This window comes from Penicillium pulvis (assembly GCF_028828015.1).
Source record: "Penicillium pulvis strain IBT 33274 chromosome Unknown contig_12_segment0_segment0, whole genome shotgun sequence".
NCBI classification, from domain to species: Eukaryota; Fungi; Ascomycota; class Eurotiomycetes; order Eurotiales; family Aspergillaceae; genus Penicillium; species Penicillium pulvis.
Window position 1 is genome coordinate 3,285,023 of NW_026643072.1, and position 21,907 is coordinate 3,306,929.

The following is a 21,907-nucleotide window of genomic DNA, read 5'->3' on the forward strand; positions in this document are numbered from 1 at the left end:
CGACTTTAGCCCTAATTTCTTTTCTGCTGGGACTTCATCTCTCTCTCTCCCATGAATCGCCCTCGCTGCTCTAGCTGTCCCCGCAAACCTACTTAATCCACCTTTTTAATCTTGAAAAAACCTGTTGATTATTGCTTGCTGGATGGAGTCACCCCTAAACCAACTGTAAGTCCTGCTAAACCTACTACTTTCTGAGGCCTCCTCTGGCCCTAAACCCCGGCTTCAGCCCTGGACCGACTCTTCAGGGCTTCTGACGTCGACTCCCTTTGCATCTGGGGTAAACCTCTACCCCCACACCCTAGATTTTTCTTTAGTCCAGATATGTCTATTGGCGCATTATCGTTCCCTTATTCACTTTGTTTACTCCGTTTGTTTCCGGTTGCCTCCAAATGGTGTTTCTTTGAGCCCTAGTCACTGACTGCCCGAATTGGGAACAATAGTCTTCATTCACCATGCCTCCCAAAAAAGGAATGCGTAAATCAATGCCGGCGCGCATTGTTCATACTACATTCACTCCATCGCGACGTTCACCACGAGTCCCCACTCCTACGAGAGCTATAAATGAGAGCGATTATCCGACCAAAACTATTGATTTAGCTACCGATCCCTCCTCAGAGAACCTTGTGACATTTCGGTATTATGATCCCAAGACCCCGCCTCAAAACGACTCTTCAAAGAATACGTCTCCTGACGTAACTTCAACTGGCCGCCGAACTTTCCAGGCTCGTCCATCTCGACTATCCAACGTTTACACCCCGGTGGTGGAAACACCCAACTCCTCCAGTCAAGGCAGCCGGAGAACTCGCCGTTCGGCTGCTCTTGAAACTCCACAAAATCAACTGTCCGATCCTGACGCCCCTGAAAGTCTTGGCTCCACTGGCTGGACATACGACCAATACATGGGATCACACGACGACATGGCTCCTGCCTCTCCCAGTGCTGCTTCCTCCAAGGGAACTCGCGCTTCTGCTCGCCTCCGCAAGCCAACATCCCGTGCGATCGAAGCCCTGGCATTAAAGAAGAAGCCCCGCAAGAGAGCAACCCCCGCATCTGCCAAGAATGGAACGACTGAGCCCGAGGCCCAAGTCCTCAATAAGACCACTCCCAAGTCTGGAAAGGGCAAAGGCAAGAAGCTTATGAAGCAGAAGAAATCTTCTCTTTGGAGCATTGATCTCGACACGGAAACCGCAGGACGAAAGCTGTACGAGATCACCTTGGTTGCATTGGGTGCCGATTTCGAACTTCCCTCTGATCCAGAGTGGTTCATCGCCAACGCTCGATTTGAATATTTCCAAGCCAAAGAGGGCTTACAGCGCGCTCGTGAGCCTTCTGCTGGAGATGAGAATCAACCCAACCTGTACGACAGCGAGACCGACACCGGAAGCATCCGGCAATATAAGCAGCTGTCGACACCACAGATTGACGAAGATGGCTGGGCACGAGTCGGCCGCATCAACGAACATGGTGAAGAAATTATTTTCCCCCCAGGTGACCACAGCCCATACTGGCCGCCTCGCACTTACAACGACGACACGTTGCCGTATCCACCTGTTCGTTCTCGATCAGAGAAGCAAACCCAGAATGACAACTCCTTCGGATTCCCTCCCTTGATGGGTGATCGCAACATTCCCTTCGATGCCCATTCTCACTTTGTGCCAGAGGATGTCACTGAAGAGCTGGCTCGGGCTCAAGCACGCGGTGAAGCTCGTCAGAAGGCACTCCCTACTCCGACTGAACCCAGGAAGCCTCGTTCTGCCAAGCAGCGCCAGACTCAACCACCCATGGTCGACGGTCCTGCTCCCCCTGATGAAACCGAAAAGCCAAAACCCAAGCGACGCGCAGTCAAACGTGCCTCTTTGCCAGCACCCACGACGCGGAAAGCAGCACCTCCAACCAAGAAACCCCTCGCTCGGTCTGCCAAGGCAGCCTCCAAGACCGCTCCGGCTCCTCTCCCTGCCGAGACTGACAACGGAGAAGGTTCATCACAGGACCCGCCTTTCAGGCCCATTCGTCTGGTTCTCACTGCTCCGCGACCTGAAGGGAAGACCAACGGCAACAAGGAGCCAGAGACCGATGAGGATGCAAGTATCAAGAAGGAAGGGGCATCTCCGACTTCTGTCAAGGGGAAGAAGCGAACTGCCGATTCGATGAACGGACCAGCGGGAGAGACTGCTGCTGCAAAGCGCGCTCGCCTTGCAGGCACCGATGGCGAATCTGGCCCACAGAAAGGCCGAAAACGTGCAGCAACCACAACTACAACTACGCCGAAGCAACCGGCTGCCTCGAAAGCCAAAGGCCAAAGTGAGGAGTCGCCGCGACGAAAGGCAACACCATCTCGGGGTCGGGGCCGAGGTCGTGGTGGTCGTGGTCGAGGCCGTGGTGGAAGCTGAGGCCGCGAATGAAGTCAGTGCTTGAATCTAGTGAAACCGGGACGAAGTTCTTTGTCTCTTGTCCCTCGTGTCTCTTTTTCTTTGTTTTGTTTCTTATGTCTGTTGTTTTTTATCCTGAGCGACCATCAAAAGGCGTTTTCATTTGAGCATTTTCCAGCGTTGACTTCCTGCATTCTAAAAACACCACTAAGGATCTGCATAGCGTGATGTTTCTTCTTTGTTCTCCCATTCTATTCTATGATTAGCTATCAACCCCTCTCAGGTCTCAGGAGAAGCAACCTCTATTTCGGTTTTCTACACGGAGCGAGTCTCCCTTGCTTCATTATACCAAAATGTGATTAATTATTGCTCGGTGTGTACAAAACTTGCAACATCAATATACTCCTCAGTTTTTACAGGTAATATCCATCCTTGGTCATTTAATTGATTCTTTTCGGCCTCCTGAACATCTAGATTATACAATCCTTGTAACACGTCTCGCTTCAAAATTGTGTTTCTGCCTGAGGCATCAATACCCCGATCTCCTCCTCATCTGATTGATCCTGTTCATTCTTTTCAGCACAAAAGAATATATGTAACAATCCACCAACTCCGACATCTATCTAAACAATTACCAATCCAAAATGCCCACGTACCCATCCGAGCAATTTCGTCCGGGCCAACCGACGCCTGCTCCTCGCCCACAGCGTCCAAGGCCGTCTCTGAAGGGACACCCGGACATTCGGTCGACAAAGGAGTATAAGCTTGCTGCGCGGAGGTATGTTCTCCATCCCATGTCATTCATTCAGTGATTTCCTTCCCATTTGTCTTTCTGCTGTTTTCTAGCTTGGAATTTGCCTGCGGATAAGCTTCCATCTGTGTCCTGCTTCTAGTATCCATTGGCTGTCCTTGTGATCTGCGCTTTGCGCAAAATAACTCCTCGCATAACTCCATACTATTCGGATTACCAATTTACTGATATTCGTCATAGATGGACATCGACTATTGTCGCTTTACCGTTTCTCATGTATACATCTTACATTCTCTATGAGCGGAGTGAGTATTCTATTCTAATCCCCGAAAGTTCCAAAGCTGTTCTCGTCGGCCGAGTATCTTCTTGAGTGACTAACAAGATTTGCTGCTCATAGCCTACGGCGATAAAAGCCAGAAACACTTCATTCCTCCGAAGAAAGAGCAGGAACAGCCTGAGCCTTCTTCCAGCCCCTCCCCAGCCTCGTGAAGGATGAATGGTGTAAAGGGTCGGTGGGTGATTGTTCGAGTATCATCTGTACATTAAGCGTCGGAATTCAACTGCATCACGTTCATTGCGTTTTTTTCTCCAGCTTAAAAGTCCGTAGATAATTACTAGCCTGATGCATTAGATCAGATAGCTGAATGGTTCAAGCTCATATACATCAAGATCGAATAACAGAAATGGAAAACAAGTCAATGTTCACGAGAAAACAACCAAAATCCATAATCATCGTTCCTTTTTTATTTTGTTGACTACAAAAGTATGAAGTGATTTTCATATAAATAATATCTCCACCTCATCAGCCTGCTGGATGAAATGTAAAGGGCAAATGTAGGAAATCAGGAGGTATGTACTAGATGCTTAATATGCAATAGCTTCGATGGCAAATTCACCAACTGCCCAAGTCTAGGAAAGGAAATAGGGAGATAGCACCGGGATTTCCTTTTCTTTAGCCGGCCACACCCGGCATATGGAACTGGTGCTCTCCTGAGCCTGTCGATGGAGGCACAGAAGCTAAGCCGCTGCTCACGCTGGGGGGCTTCACACTTCGCTCACGCATACGACGACCCTCCATTAGACCACGCAGACCACGTTTCTGCAGACCGATGACACTGGACAGGTCGCCGGTCCAGATTTCGCGGGATGGGCGGCTAGCATCCGTGCCACGGCGCTGGTGAGCGCGGGACTGCGAGCGGCTTTCAGTATCGCTGACAAACTCTGAGTCAGACTGACCGAAGCTGGACGCTGATGTAGCGGTGCTTGCGGTACTGATGGAGTCTTCACGCTCGCGGTGAGCGCTGCGGTGCTGCCGGCCACGGATGTTGGTGTCGATGCGCAGTGATGGGATGCCGCGCGTGTAGTTGGTGAGATCGCCCGTGCTGCTGGCAGCGGAGGGAGGCATGGCGCCATGCTCTGTGTCGGATGAGTCAGAAGCCATTAGGCCACTGTGGTGGGAATTTGTGCCCTCGGAAACATCGTGCATGGAGCCATTACCATGTGAGCCATTGAGGGCTTCTAGCGTGCCGCCTAGGCCACCGGTGAAGCCAGTACCTCTTCCGCCTCCTGCTGCCATAGCCGCTGCGTTGAATACTGCCGCGGCATTGCGGCCATCGAGGACTTGGTGCAGTCTTTCCACGGTAGCTTCTAGGAGACCATCTATCTGGTAGGGTCGTGCGAGCTGGAGGAGGGAACAGAGGATCTGCGGTGTGCACAAGGAAGAGCCTGGAGGAGGAAGAGCGGATGTGTATAGATACTGAACGAGGACTTGGAGTGTAAGGATGGTGTGGGGGAGATATAGCACACGGGGTCGGGCAGTCGGGGCAAGCCCATGTGCAGAGGGAGCTTCCAAGTTCTCAAGGAGAGCCTTAGAGGGGGCAGAGGGGTTGACCAAAGTCGTTGCATTAGAATAAAGACTATTGTGGCCAATAGACGGGGTAATGGTGATGCTGGAGTTGCGACTTGGGTGGATCTGGACAGGGCGAAGAGTTCCGCCGTCCGCAATTCCGCCTTCGGACGATTCGCGCAGAAGCTGGATGAAATAAGGTCCCCAGCGTCGGGCCAGGACACGAGAGTTCACGGGAATGCGCTCTCCGCCAACAGCCTGTAACTCCATGTCAGACATCTCGTGCAACGAAAGCGCCAGTTTCCCCAGCTCATCCGATGCGGCTGATAGCGGCCGTCCACCAGTCGTCAATTGGGCTAGCTTCTGTTGCAGAGATGCAGGGACTGAAGGTGAGCTATACGACTTGTATCCTGATGTTGAAGATGTACGAGAGGGGTTGTTGTAAAGACCAAAGGCCTCCAGTTCAACCAAACAGATATGTGAGAAGTTGATCCGCCGGTGATTGTAATCATCAACCAGGCTACGCTTGCGGTGTCCAAGGATCACAAACGAGCTGCGACGTGGCCAAAGAATACCACGATTCCAGCTACCATGACCAAACACGGACCCACCGGCGTCAATACGACCCCAAGTTAGGGTCTTCAAGTCAAGAGCCCATAGAGCGTATTCTTGTTTCGAGGAAGTCAAGTAAGTACCACTGACAACAAAATGGCCATTAATAATACCACCATTGGGGAAACGCAGCCCAGGTGGAGATGCTTGGCTCTGCATCGGTCGTTCAACAAGACGCCCGTCCGGCAGGCGCACCTGCAGCTCCAGCTTAACATCGAGGAAGTTATAATTTGAATAAATTAGCATGGGGCATCCTGGCGACTCCGCTTCCTCGATCGGCTCTTGTGTGTCTTGCTCAGGGGCAGTAGATCCAATCTCGGAGACGTCCATGCCCACCAGGGGTGCGACGACACTACGATAGGCACCGCAGCTGCGACCGAGAGGACTAGTATTGGTCCATTTGAGACTGCGAAGGTTGAAAACGCTAGTTTGCTCAATGTAGTGGTTGGAGCTGTCTTGGCCACCAACAACTACCATTTCAGCGCCACCAAAGCCATCAATGTCCACCCCGATTGAGCCTTGGTGGGGTGTGGAGGATTCAGGGTTATTATGGATAGCCGACAGCGGCGCACGCGCAGAAGTGAAACTGGCACTTGACGGGAGAATCGTGGCACAATGAGCATATCGTCCTTGCGGTGAGTCGTGCGACGCAACCCGAGTCCATGCGCGCGATGGGACATCGAAAATGTGAATATCCGACATGACCACGACCTCTGCCTGAGTCTCCGATCCAGACGCACTGGGGTTTGAAGGATCTTTGGAGGCACTGGGAGCTGGCGACATGCCACCATAGGCAACCAATTTGTTATCTCCGAGAGCACATACACTGTGGAAGTAACGTGGCGGAGGAATGTCTCCTGTCGCTTCAATCTTGGTCCAGTGCCGCCGGATCAGATCCAATTCATATAGGTCTGCGGTTAACTTAGGACGACTCCGCGAGAGGATCCGGCCTCCGAAAACGTATAGTTTGTCGCCCAAAATTGTTGTGGTAGCCCCGACCAGGGGGTGAGGCTCCGTGCCGGTGGTTCGGCGCACATTGCACACCAATCCAGATAGGTTGATTGGTCCTGACGAGGGTTGTTGATTGAACGACGGCGAGGCACCGCCTGTTGGGGCGGGTTCTTGACCTGCATCTAGGAAGCCCAGACTCGACTGGCTCCTGGACATCATCGTGGGCGACGAGGCTGGTACAATTCAAAACAAAATCGGTGATCCCAAGGAAATATACAGGGTATGGTTGGCCCCCTTTTTTCGCAAAACTCCGTCACTGTCAAACAGTATACATAAAACGTATATCGGCTCGGTTTGGAACGTGTAACGATCGGAATGTTTTGCTAGGCGCTGATCGCAGGTACCGTTGCGGCTCGAGTTGTGGCCTTGTGGGGGATGGGTTGGGACCAGGGGATGGGGTTTCCCCGCCGCGTCAAGATAGGCGGGTATTTGGCACAAGGAAGGCCAGGATTCGAGGGCCGGGGATTATCTTGTCGATATGCCAGTCGACCAAAAGCGAGTGGGGAGAGATAAATGTGTCAGACTGTAGACGTTGGATCGGCACAAAAAAGGCGGTCTCAATCAACGCTTTCCCGGATGGGTTTGAGGGGGCGGATACAACCGCGCTATTTGCAGTTTTGGCAAAAGGGCCGATCCAGAAGAAAAAAGTTAAAGGGATAAGCATATTCCCATTGTTGTTTAATCGCAGTTATAGTTCGCTTGAAGGACTCTAAATATTGCTGGCTTCTAATTCTTTCAATCTGTAGATAGAACTTTGGAAGATTCTAAGGTTGTGCATGTGCATGGTAGTACACAATGCGTATTTGATCGGAAACTGTTATGGTGCCATATCGACTCAAGCCATTTTAACTTTAGTGAGACATTCACGCCCATATTACGCGAAGTCGGAATGGTTATGGATACAGAAAGATTGACAATTGGCAGGATAAGTCATTTCATATTGGTATCAAGTAGGCTTTATACCAGCCAATTCAACTATATTTTATTTTCGCGTTACATCGTAAAGCCCATAACTTAGTTAGAGGGGTCCTTGGTGAAGCGGAGGTAACTGTCATTTAGGTCAGAGATAAAGTAGCTGTCATAGGGTATGCAGGATCACTTACGGCTTGACCTCACGGATCTCACCAAACTTAGCCTTGGCATCGGCAGTGGAGACGGGGGGAGGAATGACAACATCATCGCCGGGCAGCCAGTTGATGGGGCAGGTAACGCCGTGCTTCTCGGTGGTCTGGAGAGCATCAATGACACGGAGAACCTCAGCAGTGTTGCGGCCGGTGGAGGCGGGGTAGGTCATGATCAGACGGATCTTCTTGGCGGGGTCGATGATGAAGACGGAGCGGATGGTCAGAGCCATACCCTTGGAGTCAACGTTGGTGGTGTCCTGGTAGTCGACCATGTCGTACAGGTAGGCGACCTTGCGCTCGGGGTCGGAGATGATGGGGAACTTGAGCTGGGAGCCGGAGACCTCATCGATGTCCTTGATCCAACGGTGGTGAGACTCAACGTGGTTGGCACTCAGACCGATGAGCTGAACACCACGCTGGGTGAACTCGGGCTCAAGCTTGGCGAAGGCACCGAGCTCGGTGGTGCAGATGGGGGTGAAGTCATCGGGGTGGGAGAAGAGGATGGTCCACTTGTCGCCAATGAAGTCGTGGAAGTTGATGGGACCGTTGGAGGTCTCGGAGTCGAAGTTGGGGGCAGTAGAGCCCAGACGGAGGCTGTTGCATGGTCAGCTATTGGTCCTGGTAGTTCGGAACTGTATGGAGGGGGGTTATACATACGGAGCACGCTGTTCAGCCATTGTGATAATAGAAGTGAAGGATTGGTATCCGGTTTGTTTTAAAGAGGGATATGAAGAAGGAAGTTCAGGAGGGGGAAATAGGAGGTTCAAATACGGGAGCTGCCCCTCTTGCTTGCCAGCACCATCTTCTTGTCGCAGTGATCGACTTACCTCATCCGGCTGTTGTCCATCACGCAATTATTGGCCGCCTTTGGCAGAATAAATGCCATTGGTGGGACCGGTCATGGTGGGCTGTTTAGTGTTCCTGATTGCAATAATTCCCTGCTAAGCTACCGTCCAATAATGGGGAATTTCTCAAAGGTTCTCTTCGGCTCCAGAGCACGGGTTAACCCCTCCATACTTGTTGTCTATAACACTCCCTTCCCCAGACTTTTCCTTGCCCCGGTTACTCCCTCTCGTACATTTTCCCACATGCAGAACCTCAAAAGTTTGCACTTCTGAACAACACAATTGCATCAGCTCATGTTGTCGGCCGAGCTGCGTTAGTGTCGAGTCGGCCGATACCCCGCCATGGAGCCAATGGAGACTCGACCGGATGGCGCAATTCCATTCTCCATTTGTTCACATTAATAATCTTAAAAGCCACCTGCGCTACCTACAGTCGATCCCCGAAGTCGCAGATGGGAGATACCAGACTGAAATAATTGGTTAGACTCTTAGCGCTCCTGTAGTGAACCTCCGGACTCGGGTCGATGTTGAAGTGGGATGAGACCCACCAGGTGGGGCAGACCTTCGGTAGGATTCCTTGCTTTCAACAGCTCAACCCTGCAGAGGTTCGTGGGCGTCTGGGCACTGCTACATTAAGCTATTCTGGACTTACTCTAGTCTGCGATGGTAAGCACACGTGGACATCCATATACCGTACAGGTGCACTAACTGGGGTGGGTCACGTCCCCCGGATTGATCGATCCATGGATACACGTGCGGAATAGTAGCAAAAGTAAATACACGTAAAAAAATGCTTCTCTAATAGACCTCAATGCAGATGCTCCGCTGCCTGGTCTCATCACTGGCTTTTGAACTGACTCACCAGCGACCAGAATGGTTCAGGCACGGGCTTTTTATTGGCTTACGAAAGAGATCGAAGAGGGTAGTAAGCGATTCGATACGGGACATTATTGATTTTGCAGCTAATTTTCAAATCTCTGGCAACAACGGGTATCCCTCTGGTGACTTCCAAGGCTTAGGTGTTCCAAGCTTCTCCAATTCGGAGTTGATGGAAACCTCTGTTGATAGTTTTCCGAGGTTGCATACATACCTACCTGTTGTGGCTTTCCTTTTCAGAAAACTGGGTGTATTATGCTAATGTTAAATGCCTATATCATTCAATTTGGGTGTTTCTAGATGACTCTGTATCAATTGTTCGATAATTTATCAAGCTTCATAAAGGATTGTGCGGAAGTTGAAAAAGGGTTTAATGTGCTTTTGTTCGAATATTGTATATACTCCGTACTCCACGCGGATCAGCAATAAAGTTAAAAACCAAATGACTGAGAACACCCAAAGCCTTAGGACTCGAAACTGCGCTAAGACTCAATAGATAAGCCCAATAGTTTCAGTATTTGCCCAGTAATGCGATTTTCCTCTCTCTTTCACTCCTGCCAAAAGGGGCCTTCCCCCGCTGAACTTGAAGATCCGTCGATCAAGCGTGTCACGTGGATTACCCGGACCCACCGTCGCGTCGAGCTCGAGGCAAACAGACCGGAGCTTCGTTCTGGTCCATTCCATCCAATTTCTTGTCGTCAGAAACTCATTGAAAAGCCTATCAAGCTGGTAGCAATTGAGTATTTTTGAAAATTTTGATTTTCCAGAGAATCCCATCCTCCACCCCCTCTTCTCTACCCCTTTTACTGCGAAAAGCGCGCCAACCTCGGAACCCTCAAACTACATGCCGCCGAAACGGAAGGCAGAAAGTACAACAACAATGACCGACAGCGTTGGAACCCCGTCAAAGCGGGTGCGCAACTCTGAGTCTGATGCTGAGGGGGAAATTGTTTCTGAGGTAAAGTCACAAAATTATCGGGAGCTGATCGCCAGGATTCCCTCGAAGGACAACCCACTTTGGGTCCGCAATGCTGATCCATTGACCACATAGGCTACCCCCCAGACTGGCGAGAAGAGGAAGCGTGGTCGCCCGCGCAAGTATCCCGAGGGCACTTTCCCCAAGCCCTCTACTGATGGTCCCAAGCGCGGCCGTGGACGTCCCCGCAAGATTCTCACCGAGGAGGAAACTGCTGCAGCTGCCGCTCAAAAGGAGGCATCGGCTGCAGATGGTCCCAAGAGAGGGCGCGGGCGTCCTCGCAAGGAACCAGGTATGTTCCTGTCGAGATCGAAGATGGTGTGTTCCAAGGACTAACTGCTATTGGTTTGCCCTTCAGGTACCGAAACACCGAAACCAGCAACTACAACCCCGAAAAAGAAGGACGGTCGAGGCAGGCCTCGCAAGAGTCTGCCTGCCAATGGTACGGAGGATGCTGCTGAAACCAAATCGAAGCCCGAGGCTACCCCATCAAGCGTGCCCAAGGAGGATGCCGGTCGCTCTTACTGGTTGATGAAGGCTGAGCCTGAATCACGCCTTGAGAAGGGTGTGGATGTCAAATTCTCCATTGATGACTTGGCTGCGACGGAGACCCCAGAGCCATGGGACGGTAAGACTTTTGCCCGCTCACGATGAAGAACATTACTAACGATAAATAGGAGTTCGAAATGCGGTTGGTAAGACTTGATTGACAACACCACAAGTGATCCGAATGACCTAGCTTACAGGTCAACAGCTAGGAATCTCATGCGTGACATGAAGAAGGGAGACTACGCTTTTTTCTACCACTCCAACTGCAAGACCCCTGGAGTTGTAGGAGTTATGGAAATCGTGCAAGAGCACTCAGTTGATGGTTCGGCCCTTCTCATCCTACCACTCATGTTATGCCTCTTACTAATAATCTCGTCGCAGAATCCGCCTTTGACTCCAAGCACCCGTACTACGACCCCAAGTCCACCCGCGAAAACCCCAAGTGGGTCGTTGTTCACGTTGAATTCCGCTGCAAGTTCAAGAAACAGGTCACATTGAATGACCTGAAGACTCACGCCCAGCCCGGAAAGGCCCTGGAGAACCTGCAGACCATCAAGCAATCACGACTTAGTGTTTCCTCAGTGACCCCAGCACAATGGCGTTACATCTTGGAGTTGGCTGGTGAAGATCCAAGCCAGCTGCTTAAGACGGAGTTTGATGATGAAAGTGATTAGCTTCTCAGACAGTAAAATAGGGTCTGGTTTGTACAATTCTTCCGAAATATTCTCCTTGGGCGTTTGAGGCTGGACAATAGGGATTTTAAGAGAGTTTATGTCATTTCTAGCCTGAGTTTTAGTGGGTAGTACGGCAAAAAAAAAAAGATTATCTCATCGATCGGGAATTAAAGTAGATGCGGATAGCCGTGCCAAATCCAGACATGAGCACTCAAAGATTGATAATCGACCTCGGTCATCAATACTGCATGTAAATGAGGGGATTAAGCTCCAGCGGCGAGCGCAACCAACCAGCATCAGTAAACGGAACCAAATGACCCAGAGCTCCAATGGTTGCCCACGAAGAGTAAGTGCACCCGACCCGGTGGATACCGCGTTATCGTTATCGGAGCGGGGGGTCGACTGCTGCTCAACTGGGGTCCCTCTTTAAGATCTTAATAATTCCGCAAATGTTTGGTTGTACCTTTACTCTCCGGCCTTTGCGGTGTTTTTCTTCTGTACTTCGCTCGACTGCTTCTCGTCGCTTGTATACCACCGCCATGTCTGACATCTCTGTGCAATTGACTGCCCCCAACGGGCGCACTTACACCCAGCCCATCGGCCTCTTCATTAACAATGAATTTGTGCCATCCAAGTCTGGCGAGAAGATCACTTCAATCAACCCTTCGTAAGTCATGGAGTAAATTCTTCTTCTATCCAAATGTTCGGGTCGTTAACAGATTCGCAGGGACGAGGCGGAGATCGCGTCCGTTTATGCCGCTGGTGAGGAGGATGTTGATATCGCTGTCAAGGCCGCACGCAAGGCCCTGAAGGACCCGTCCTGGAAGGGACTGTCCGCTACCGACCGTGGTAATTTGATGTTGAAGTTTGCCGACTTGATTGAGAAGCACCAGGAGACCCTCGCCACCATTGAGACCTGGGACAACGGTTAGTATCTTATCTCCAACATCGGAACGGCCAATGACGCTGACGAATTGAAAACAGGCAAGCCTTACTCTGTTTCCCTCAACGATGATCTCGGTGAAGTCCTCAGTTCTCTCCGTTACTACGCCGGCTGGGCCGACAAGGTGACTGGCCAGACTATTAACACCACCCCCCAAAAGTTCGCCTACACTCTGCGCCAGCCCATTGGTGTGGTTGGCCAGATCATCCCCTGGAACTTCCCTCTGGCTATGGCTGCCTGGAAGCTTGGCCCTGCCCTCGCATGTGGTAACACCATTGTTATGAAGGCTGCCGAGCAGACTCCTCTTAGCATTCTTTACCTGGCTAGTCTGATCAAGGAGGCTGGTTTCCCTCCCGGTGTCATTAACATCATTAACGGTCACGGCCGTGTGGCCGGTGCTGCGCTGGTGAAGCACACCGATGTTGACAAGGTTGCTTTCACTGGCTCCACTGTCACTGGTCGTGAGATTATGAAGATGGCTGCTGGCACCCTTAAGAACATCACCCTCGAGACCGGAGGCAAGTCTCCACTGGTTGTGTTTGAGGATGCCGACCTTGAGCAGGCTGCTAAGTGGGCCCACATTGGTATCATGTACAACCAGGGCCAGGTCTGCACTTCTACCTCCCGCATCTTGGTTCACGACTCTGTGTACGATAAGTTCGTCTCTCTCTTCAAGGAAGTCACAGCCACCACTAGCAAGGTCGGTGACCCCTTCTCTGACGACACCTTCCAGGGTCCTCAGGTCACCAAGGCACAGTACGACCGTGTCCTTTCGTACATTGAGGCCGGCAAGTCCGAGGGCGCTACCCTCGTCGCTGGCGGTCAGCCCTTCAAGAACGTCGGCGACGGCCGTGGATTCTTCATTGCCCCGACCATCTTCACAAACGTCAAAGATAACATGCGCATCTACCGCGAGGAGGTCTTCGGTCCCTTCGTTGTCATCTCCAGCTTCGTCACCGAGGAGGAGGCCATCACCCGTGCCAACGATACCACGTACGGTCTCGGTGCTGCCCTTTTCACCAAGGACATTGAGCGTGCTCACCGTGCCGCCTCCGAGATCGAGGCCGGTATGGTGTGGATCAACAGCAGCAATGATAGCGACTTCCGTGTTCCATTCGGTGGTGTTAAGCAGAGTGGTATTGGTCGTGAGCTTGGCGAGGCTGGTCTCGAGGCTTACTCCCAGGTTAAGGCTGTTCATGTCAACATGGGCTGCCGGCTGTAAGGAAGGGAGCAGAGCGTTTGACTCTGACCGTTTTCTCCTGTAACTAAATGAAAAATTTATGCTTTATGACTAGCCAGCTCTCTTTTATGGTAGAGAATATAGTTGTTTCTTTGAATAATTCCCTATCGACTACGTATGATATAATCCGAAACTCTTGGGTCTGTCCAATGGTACACGATATATTGCGGAATGGCCTAGCGTACTGTCGCATTTAATACCACATGTTCAACCTGAAACTTATGATAGCCACTTGAGGAAATCCTGAACCACGCCCACAATTGCAATGGGTACTAAAACAATAAGTTCGTTGGCTGCTTGGGTGTTAATTGATGATTTAAAAGATTTACTCAAAAAATACTTGTGGTGGTTATATACTGCTCGACGGATAAACTCATATCAGGGCGGCTGGCCTAATGGCAAGGCGCTTGATTTCGGTTCAAGAGATTGCAGGTTCGATCCCTGCGTCGCTCGCTATTCTTTTTTTGTTTTTCCCGCATCCACTACCCACCAACTGCCATTTTTCATCTTTACTTTATCTTTTTTGCTTCTAAAGATTCATTCATGCATGCATAGAACTGGCAATTAAATATATAAATTAATTCTCGAGATATTTCCAGGTCCTTTTATGATGACATCGTTCGAACCGACGAAATACTTCAAACAACAATCGCTGGTATCTCTTCGTGAATGGCTAGCTCTAATAATTTCTACCTGCATCGCTTAGCAAATCTCAACACCTAATGGAATACGCCAATTTACAATTTCCTTGATTCGGTTTTTTCCTGCGCTATCCGTCCGCGCCACCTAGAGATGGTCAAATCGCCAAGCGTCTGCTTCCCTCCTCCCTGTAGCGCCCACCAGCCTTGGTCGCGCCTGTGATCAATCACAGTTAAAGCACCTGGGTGCTCAGGTGGTTGGGAGAGGCTTGATGGGCGTTGGGATGGCGGTTCTAGACTTTGCTCGTTTGAGGAATGATATGTCAAGAACAGAAGGCAAGGGCCGTGTATGGCGTTAATATATATTGAACGCGTCAACCTCTGTACAATCAGCCCAGCCTGGTCCACGGGTGCGTAACCCTCATCATGCCAGGCCTAAGCGGGAGACTGGACTAGATCATAGTCGAAAATGTTGAAATTCTCAAGTATAGGCATATCGCTCCAAATGATCACTTTGGAGATTTTGAAGGCCGTATGCCAGGAGACTGTTCTTGAAATCAAGAAACGCGCAAATGAGTCTGTAATACTTCCCTGGCGGGAGTCTGAAGACATGCATCAACTATTTGCTGACCACATCGGCAGACTTCCAGTCTGGAGTTTTGTGATGTGGGATGAATGCCACTTGCGTTGCTCACCGTCATAGTGTCCTGGCAGCTAGAAGTCTGTAGATACTGTCTCGCATGTTGACCGATTGGCCGATATTAATACATTCCCTTAGTCAATGAGATATGAAGAAGATTACCTGGCTTTTCTCTAGATACCAAGAAATCCCCCTGTTGTAAGAGGAGCTCGGATGTCGGCTTATGATTTTACTCAACATGAAACTGTCTCCATAAAGATAAGGAACCGGGAGACTTTTGCTTCGAAAAATCCGAATGCCTCCTTCGGGAGCGCAATTATATTCTGTTTCCAGCCAAAGTTCAAGCATGAGCATGATGAACAAGGAAAATTTTCAGGATTGGCTTACGAAGGCTGCCTCGATACGGGCACATCTAGGTATTAATCCTTGTGCATATACCAGCCAAAGTATGACCATAGGCGGCAGAAAACACTTGGCTGTACCCAGGTACAGGCCAAGCCCTGTAATCATCAGTTCAATCATGAACCCGAACCCGAACCCGCATGGAAACCTACTGCCAGACATCAAGATCTCACCCACTCCATATCACGAAACTCAAGATTAGGATTAGTGACAAATACGAGCAGAAAGGAACCACGATCTCCCTGTTGTCTATTCTTATTGATGCCCAAACTGAACCCTTTTTTCAGTCAAGTTGCCCGGTGCCCACATCCTGATTCTGCAGGATCATCCCGGAAGAAGAGTTCGTGCTATACCCTGATAGGTACATGGAGACCATCCATGTAGTAATGAAGACGTAGTCGTATGCACTTGATACAGACAGTATGCACATAGGCCCCGAGGCGATCACATAATGTAGCTAGGGCAGGTATACAGTAGAAAGGATCTGAAAATGCACCTGCATGCAAGCATTAGTTGGCAAAAAGCTCCGACAGGCCAGGTGCTGGCAAGTGATGAGGTGCATAGAATTGTTTTACATTGAGCCGAGACGGAGAGTATCTCTTTTCTGATTGGAGGGGTGTGATGACAAGATTTCGGGGGCGACGTATGTGTGTCTGTGGGTTTATGCGCGTGCCAGGTGGAGAGTTTGGATTCGGTACTCGGTAGGAGCCTTGTTTCTAAAATCTGGGTCTGGTTGGTTGATAGAGTTTCCTAACATTATTCGGCATCCATTGATTTGATTTGATGGACCACGGGCTCTTAGTTCTGGTGGGTTTTCATGACTCGGCAGGATTGTGATAGAGCAAGGTGGATCAGGCCATATTTCAATAGGATTGATGCAGATAAGAACAAAAGTACCACACACCCTTGCCCCGGGTACTGTTTCTGTTTCAATGCCGGCGATTAAGGTTTCATGTCTTGTTGTTTTCTGTATTCTCAGCGTTCTTTAATGCCCAATTTGCTCGGAGTCAGGCAGGAAAAATTGGGTTGGGGCGGCATGGCTTAGCGCCCAGTACCAGCGCACACATCTCTTGCATGCATGCAGAGTTGGTCATGTGAAGCCACTTGGACTGGTTTGGGAAAAGCGGTAATGACTAGGAGAGATTATCAATCATTCGGCAGTTATGATGTACTCTATTTCGTACATATCTAATATACCAGTAAATGTATCTTGACACGCACAATATACTTTAGTGAGTTGATACCCTTGCAGGGTTCATGTGAAGCCCAATGTGATTCAGCTTCCTGCAGGGTAGACAATGCGGGAGTTGACTCAATAGTATGTACTGCAACGTGGGCTCCACAACCTTAGACGTCTTGTGCTACAAGTTCAACGGATGTAATCCGGCTCCACCGCCCACTTTGCCCACGTCTGTTCTCAACCGATTGTGGGGGGCGGGGGCTTGGCACACTTGACGGTGTCTCCCTCATCATCTCCCTTAAATATTGTTTCTATTCCTACCAATCACCCTGGGCCAGTTTCCGCGATCGGCGCTGCCAACAAGATTTTGACTTTGGCGGTTCGTTGTCTCACTCATGAACAGGGGTTCTCACCATTGAAAATTTGTTTCGTCACTAACCTGTGTGACTAGACTGTACACGCCTCCACACCTCTTCTCAGGCCGAAATAGCGGTGTCTACCCACGGCTTCTTACTTCCCCATTCTGTTTATTTTTATTTTTATTTTTAGTTGCCCTAAGCCGGATCAACATGTCTGAATTTCAAAAATGGACAGTCAATGAGGTCAGATCATTTTCGTATTTTCCCTGCAATTTCCCGGGATTTGGACCGTGGATTTTTCTGATTGGCTCCTTGCCTTATTTTCTGTCGGTCAAGATGTGATGGAGTGTCGGTTCCGAAGAAGAAAAGAAAAAAAGAAATACCACAATTCACCAATCACATTTTCATTCTTGAGCAGCCTGCTAATTTCCACCTAGCCCTATATCGACATAGCGGGAACGCTGCTCGAGGGACCCTACCACGATGTAGCCAACAACGAGTTTCGCTTTGTGGATATCTGGGATCATAAACTCTATCGTCTCGATCTGGCCAAGGGTCCAGAATCTCTCAAAGCAATTGATACAGACGCGGCAATCGGGTATGTGGCTTGCGTTAGTGCTGTTCATTTTGCCTCTCGTTCACCGTTTCCCGTGGGCAATTAAAATCGTACACGAGATACATGATGGATACCTAAAAACAGGAAAAGCAAGACGCTAACAACGGAGCTTCAAGTGTCACCGCCAATATTGCCAATGCAGATGACGATGAATTGATAGTCGGGGCCAAGCTTGGATTTGCCCGGCTGAACCAAGCCACCGGGAAGCTATCGTATATTCACGAAGTTTGGGGCGCAGATGATGGACCGGGGAAGGCGGACATGTAAGTGGCGAAAACCTCCTCAAACACGACATCTATGCCCAAAGAAAGAGAAAAATGTGAAATGAGAAAAAGAAAAAAGAAAACATGAAAAAGGCCCCCAAAAACGAGTCTCGAAGAGCAAAAAATGATGAAACCAGTCCACACCGACTTACTTGAACCCCACAATCTAGGATGCGCTTTAACGACGGCGCTATTGATAGCCACGGCCGTTTCTGGGCGGGAGCCATGAATGACCCTAAGATCAAGGCACCGGGCCCCGAAGGAATCCTCTTCAGATTGGACCCAGACCTAAGCCTGCACCGCATGCTAGCGCCAGTGACGATCCCAAACGGAATAGGTTGGAACAACGCCGACGATACGATGTACCTGACAGACTCTCCGACGGGCAAAATCTTCGCGTTTGATTTCGATGCCGCGACGGGCGCGATCAGTAACCGACGTGTCCACTATGATCTCGGCGAGCCGCTCGAGCCGGATGGATTCGCCATAGACGTCGAAGGATGCATCTGGTCTGCAGTCTATGGTGGCGGGAAAGTCATTCGGATCTCACCGGCTGGCCAGCTCATCGGGCAGATAGACTTGCCCACACGGAATCCGACATGTCCCGCTTTTGTGGGAACGGAGCTGTTCATCACTTCTGCCAAGGATATTGTGGATGATGAGCGGTTGCCGCAATCTGTGCGGTATGGAGGCCGAGTATTCCGAGTCGACGTTGGGGTCCGGGGCAAACCTAAGCATGAGTTCCGCTTTAAGTAAATAGTATGAAAGTCAATTCCGCAGCCTTTGTTTCTCAAGGTTTGGGCTCCACTTGTGGATAGAACTATTATATTATTTCCGATATGTACGGGCGATCATGAAAAATGACTCCTCGACCAGCGGTGACTTCCCGTAAAGCTGGAAGCTTGAAATTGTATACTTCACATGTAGCTAAAACAATCGACCATGCAGCTGGAGCTAAACCTTTTTCAATTTCTTTTGCTCGCATTGAACTACCTTTCTCCCCTTTCTAATTCCGTTTAGTTTGCATTAGCATTGAGGCTGTGCTAAAACTATGAATTGTCTGTATGCTTTGTTCCCCCCTGCACGCCCGGGCATTGTTAACCCGCAGACTCAAATTCAAACACATCCTGAATCCCGAGTACGAGTTTCCAAACCCCCTTTGCCTTTTTTTTTTGCCTTTTTCTATCCGACTCAATATACGTTACGTAGAAACTGAAGTGGATACGTCGATCACCAAACGGGCGAAATGACGGACCGGCTCGCTGTCATTCCCATGGATTCAGTCTGCTGCAAGGGGAAAACCAGCCTAAAACAAGGCTGGAAACTTACACGTCGAATCAAACCATGGAAAGCCTAGCCTCTCTTCATTTGACCCGCTGATCTCAGATTCATGTAGACCATAACCCCAGTTCAGTTTTCAATCCGCCCGATCTAGGTTTTATCTTTTCTTTTCTTTTACTTTTTTTAATTCGTACATCTATTGTGTAATGTTTCACTGCTATGTAACCCTTGAGTACCAGCACTGCCGCTTAGGCGGGTCCGACCCTGCAGGGCGAAATGCAGGCACCAACTTGGGCCTACAACCTATGTCTTTCGGTGTGCTGTATGGTGCATATTCCATTACGACAGAATGGTACTTATGACCGAAGCTTCGCGCCACGCCTCACTTGAAGTTTCCAGGGAAGATAGATACGTTCGCGGAAAATAAATCCACAGCTCTCTAGCTTTAGGCCGCGAAGTGATGCTACTGTATAATTGTGGCTTATCTTAGATTTTTTATTTGCTTTTTGCCTTCTCTGGACGCGGTTGCGGCGGACACAAGGATAATGCAGTGTAGACATTCGCCCTAAGGTAGTAGATTAGTGAAGCTACGTTAGTGTGGCGAAACCACGTAACTGGGTAGCCAAAGATTGAAACGCAAATCCCACATAGTTGTTAAAACGTGGAGGAATACGTAGTGGACCTCGGATTAGGCTGTAGTTTGTACTTGTACCTTGTGTTACGCAGTTCGATTTCAGTACCAGGAACCCGCGTACCGGATACCTGGGACAGCCTAATAAAACCACCACCCCATGGTTTTATTGCCCTCTGACCCGCATCATTTCGCATGGCCATGACGCGCATCCGAGGACTCAGACGCCCCCTTAAACTATTTCGTATGATTACGTGCAATGACCCGACCCACTGGAACGAGCGTTTGAGATTATAAGCCACCTTCATGTTTTACCCGCTCTAATATGGTTCACACTAGAGTAATTTTCTCCATGGACAATCCCGCCCCCTGTCTTTCATCCACCCCCGAAATGAAAATCTGGAGGAAAATTCACTAGCTGACCAGTCAGAATTTTTTGATCTATCAGACCGCAAATGTTGACTCGGCGGACATGGTGATTCGCTGCTTTCCATAATGGCGGCTAACAAATGCACGCCTTGCCTGGGCAACCAAGCTATACCGTCTGGGCAATGACAGCTGGAGACATATGCAAACCGATCTATCGTTTCCCTCCAAGGTTGGTCACCGTTCCTCTGCTATCCTTAGTACATATTGCGTAGCGATCGCCCCTCTTGCCTTATCAGGACCATGGTTCTACATGCGAAATTGTGCGCTAAGCATACTAGGCTAGACCATCGACTATCGAGGATCGTGGGTTAATAGCCCCCCATTTCCTAAAAAAGCTATGACAGTGGCTACTGCAAGTGTAGGCAAAAAGTTACCAGCTCAGCCCACACCGTGATCATCATTTCGTTTTCCGAAGGATTGCCGACTCCACCCTGTTCGCGCTAGTCTGAATCTTCACTGACCTTTTGTCACGCGGAAGCCTTCGCGCTAACTGGGATCTCGCGGAGCAGGAAGCTTACCCACTCCTGCAAGCTCTCCATGAGACAGGGGAGCTGCCGGGTTTGCCTTCCGGTTGATAGATCGAGTGAGCCGGGTTGGGCTTTTGGTTCTTTTGTCTAATGATGTGTTTGATTTTCGAGTTGATTACTCAGTAATCTAGAATTTGCAAGTTCGAAATTTTCTCTTGCCAAGTGACCAAGTGCTTGCAGATCATGGTGACACAAATTGATGTCAGTGATGGGCTGGAATTTTGTTATTTCCCTAATTCCGGTGACGTATGAGCTAAAGGACATCACAGATGGAGAGATTCCTCCGAACGGGCTTCGTTTCTCGAATCATTCTATTTGCCCCCTTTTCTAACGTTCGCGTAACAAGAAAACGAAAAAAACAAACACAAAAGGGTATAGTCCGTGCTTTTTTTTTCAACAATTTTTTTTTCTTTTTCAATTTCTACAAATTCTATCTCCTTCTAGAGAACGGATACCGTCAAATAATTAAATAGATCCCCACTAACTGCCTCACTTCCACAAGCTATGTTCTGCCAAGCGGGTCTCTCCAATAATCGGATCCTAAAAGTGGAGGCATCAGTCTCCTAACGGCGGCATCGGTCCCTTTGTGTCGGGATTGGCATGGGCTGGTGATGCATGCACAACATCAGGGGAGGGATTTGTTAAAGTTTGGGGTTTTACTTTTTTTTTTTTTCCTTTTCTTCAACCAGTACAAACCTAGCTCGGAGACGTGTACCACGAAATGGGTTATGGATAATTCTATTTGAGAAATATGTTATCCCATTAAGTTAGTCTGCCCGTCACCAAACTCTCGGAAGATGACAGGACCTGGGAGACTATCGCCTCCCCCTCATAGCCCCAGACTAAACCCGAGGTAGTATAGATCTGAACTGGAAATTGTCCCATGTGTGTTCTGCGTCATGGATCGAAGGGGATAGGGATCCACTTCCCCCTATCACCTTTCCCTTTCACACATGGCACAAACCTTCGGCTCCGTACTCCGTAGTTTATAGAGTACACAAGGGGGTATGCATGTGTCTCCCACCCGTAAAGGACCAGGGTAGAAGAAGTCAGGTATTATATCAAGCCACAATGGCTGCGAAGTTCGTCATCGATTCTCTCGAAACGTACAACATACATCCTACA

At 49.6% G+C, this 21,907-nt stretch overlaps 7 protein-coding genes across 7 annotated transcripts; 5 read left to right on the forward strand and 2 right to left on the reverse strand.

The window, feature by feature from the left end:
- Positions 1 to 452: 452 nt before the first annotated feature.
- On the forward strand, positions 453 to 2,390 carry N7503_002436 (putative GPI-anchored cell surface glycoprotein; the record flags this gene model as incomplete). Its single annotated transcript, XM_057061983.1, has 1 exon — positions 453 to 2,390. The coding sequence occupies one exon, from the start codon at positions 453 to 455 to the stop codon at positions 2,388 to 2,390; it is 1,938 nt and encodes a 645-aa protein (XP_056925945.1).
- A 623-nt stretch (positions 2,391 to 3,013) lies between these two features.
- On the forward strand, positions 3,014 to 3,609 carry N7503_002437 (uncharacterized protein; the record flags this gene model as incomplete). The annotated part of the gene is made up of 3 exons (XM_057061984.1): positions 3,014 to 3,147; positions 3,361 to 3,425; positions 3,518 to 3,609. 3 exons carry the CDS (start codon positions 3,014 to 3,016, stop codon positions 3,607 to 3,609), a joined length of 291 nt encoding a protein of 96 aa, XP_056925946.1.
- Positions 3,610 to 4,072: 463 nt separating this feature from the next.
- Positions 4,073 to 6,748, reverse strand: N7503_002438 (putative regulatory protein Ral2; the record flags this gene model as incomplete). Its single annotated transcript, XM_057061985.1, has 1 exon — positions 4,073 to 6,748. One exon carries the CDS (start codon positions 6,746 to 6,748, stop codon positions 4,073 to 4,075), a length of 2,676 nt encoding a protein of 891 aa, XP_056925947.1.
- Positions 6,749 to 7,603: 855 nt separating this feature from the next.
- Positions 7,604 to 8,390, reverse strand: N7503_002439 (peroxiredoxin; the record flags this gene model as incomplete). The annotated part of the gene is made up of 3 exons (XM_057061986.1): positions 7,604 to 7,637; positions 7,693 to 8,307; positions 8,371 to 8,390. 3 exons carry the CDS (start codon positions 8,388 to 8,390, stop codon positions 7,604 to 7,606), a joined length of 669 nt encoding a protein of 222 aa, XP_056925948.1.
- A 1,888-nt stretch (positions 8,391 to 10,278) lies between these two features.
- On the forward strand, positions 10,279 to 11,633 carry N7503_002440 (EVE domain-containing protein; the record flags this gene model as incomplete). Its single annotated transcript, XM_057061987.1, has 6 exons — positions 10,279 to 10,392; positions 10,486 to 10,702; positions 10,769 to 11,038; positions 11,088 to 11,105; positions 11,165 to 11,281; positions 11,341 to 11,633. 6 exons carry the CDS (start codon positions 10,279 to 10,281, stop codon positions 11,631 to 11,633), a joined length of 1,029 nt encoding a protein of 342 aa, XP_056925949.1.
- Positions 11,634 to 12,172: 539 nt separating this feature from the next.
- Positions 12,173 to 13,798, forward strand: N7503_002441 (aldehyde dehydrogenase family protein; the record flags this gene model as incomplete). Its single annotated transcript, XM_057061988.1, has 3 exons — positions 12,173 to 12,300; positions 12,361 to 12,560; positions 12,618 to 13,798. The coding sequence occupies 3 exons, from the start codon at positions 12,173 to 12,175 to the stop codon at positions 13,796 to 13,798; spliced, it is 1,509 nt and encodes a 502-aa protein (XP_056925950.1).
- A 3,447-nt stretch (positions 13,799 to 17,245) lies between these two features.
- N7503_002442 (SMP-30/gluconolactonase/LRE family protein) lies at positions 17,246 to 18,670 on the forward strand (the record flags this gene model as incomplete). The annotated part of the gene is made up of 4 exons (XM_057061989.1): positions 17,246 to 17,278; positions 17,473 to 17,633; positions 17,768 to 17,914; positions 18,085 to 18,670. 4 exons carry the CDS (start codon positions 17,246 to 17,248, stop codon positions 18,668 to 18,670), a joined length of 927 nt encoding a protein of 308 aa, XP_056925951.1.
- Between the last annotated feature and the right edge of the window lie 3,237 nt (positions 18,671 to 21,907).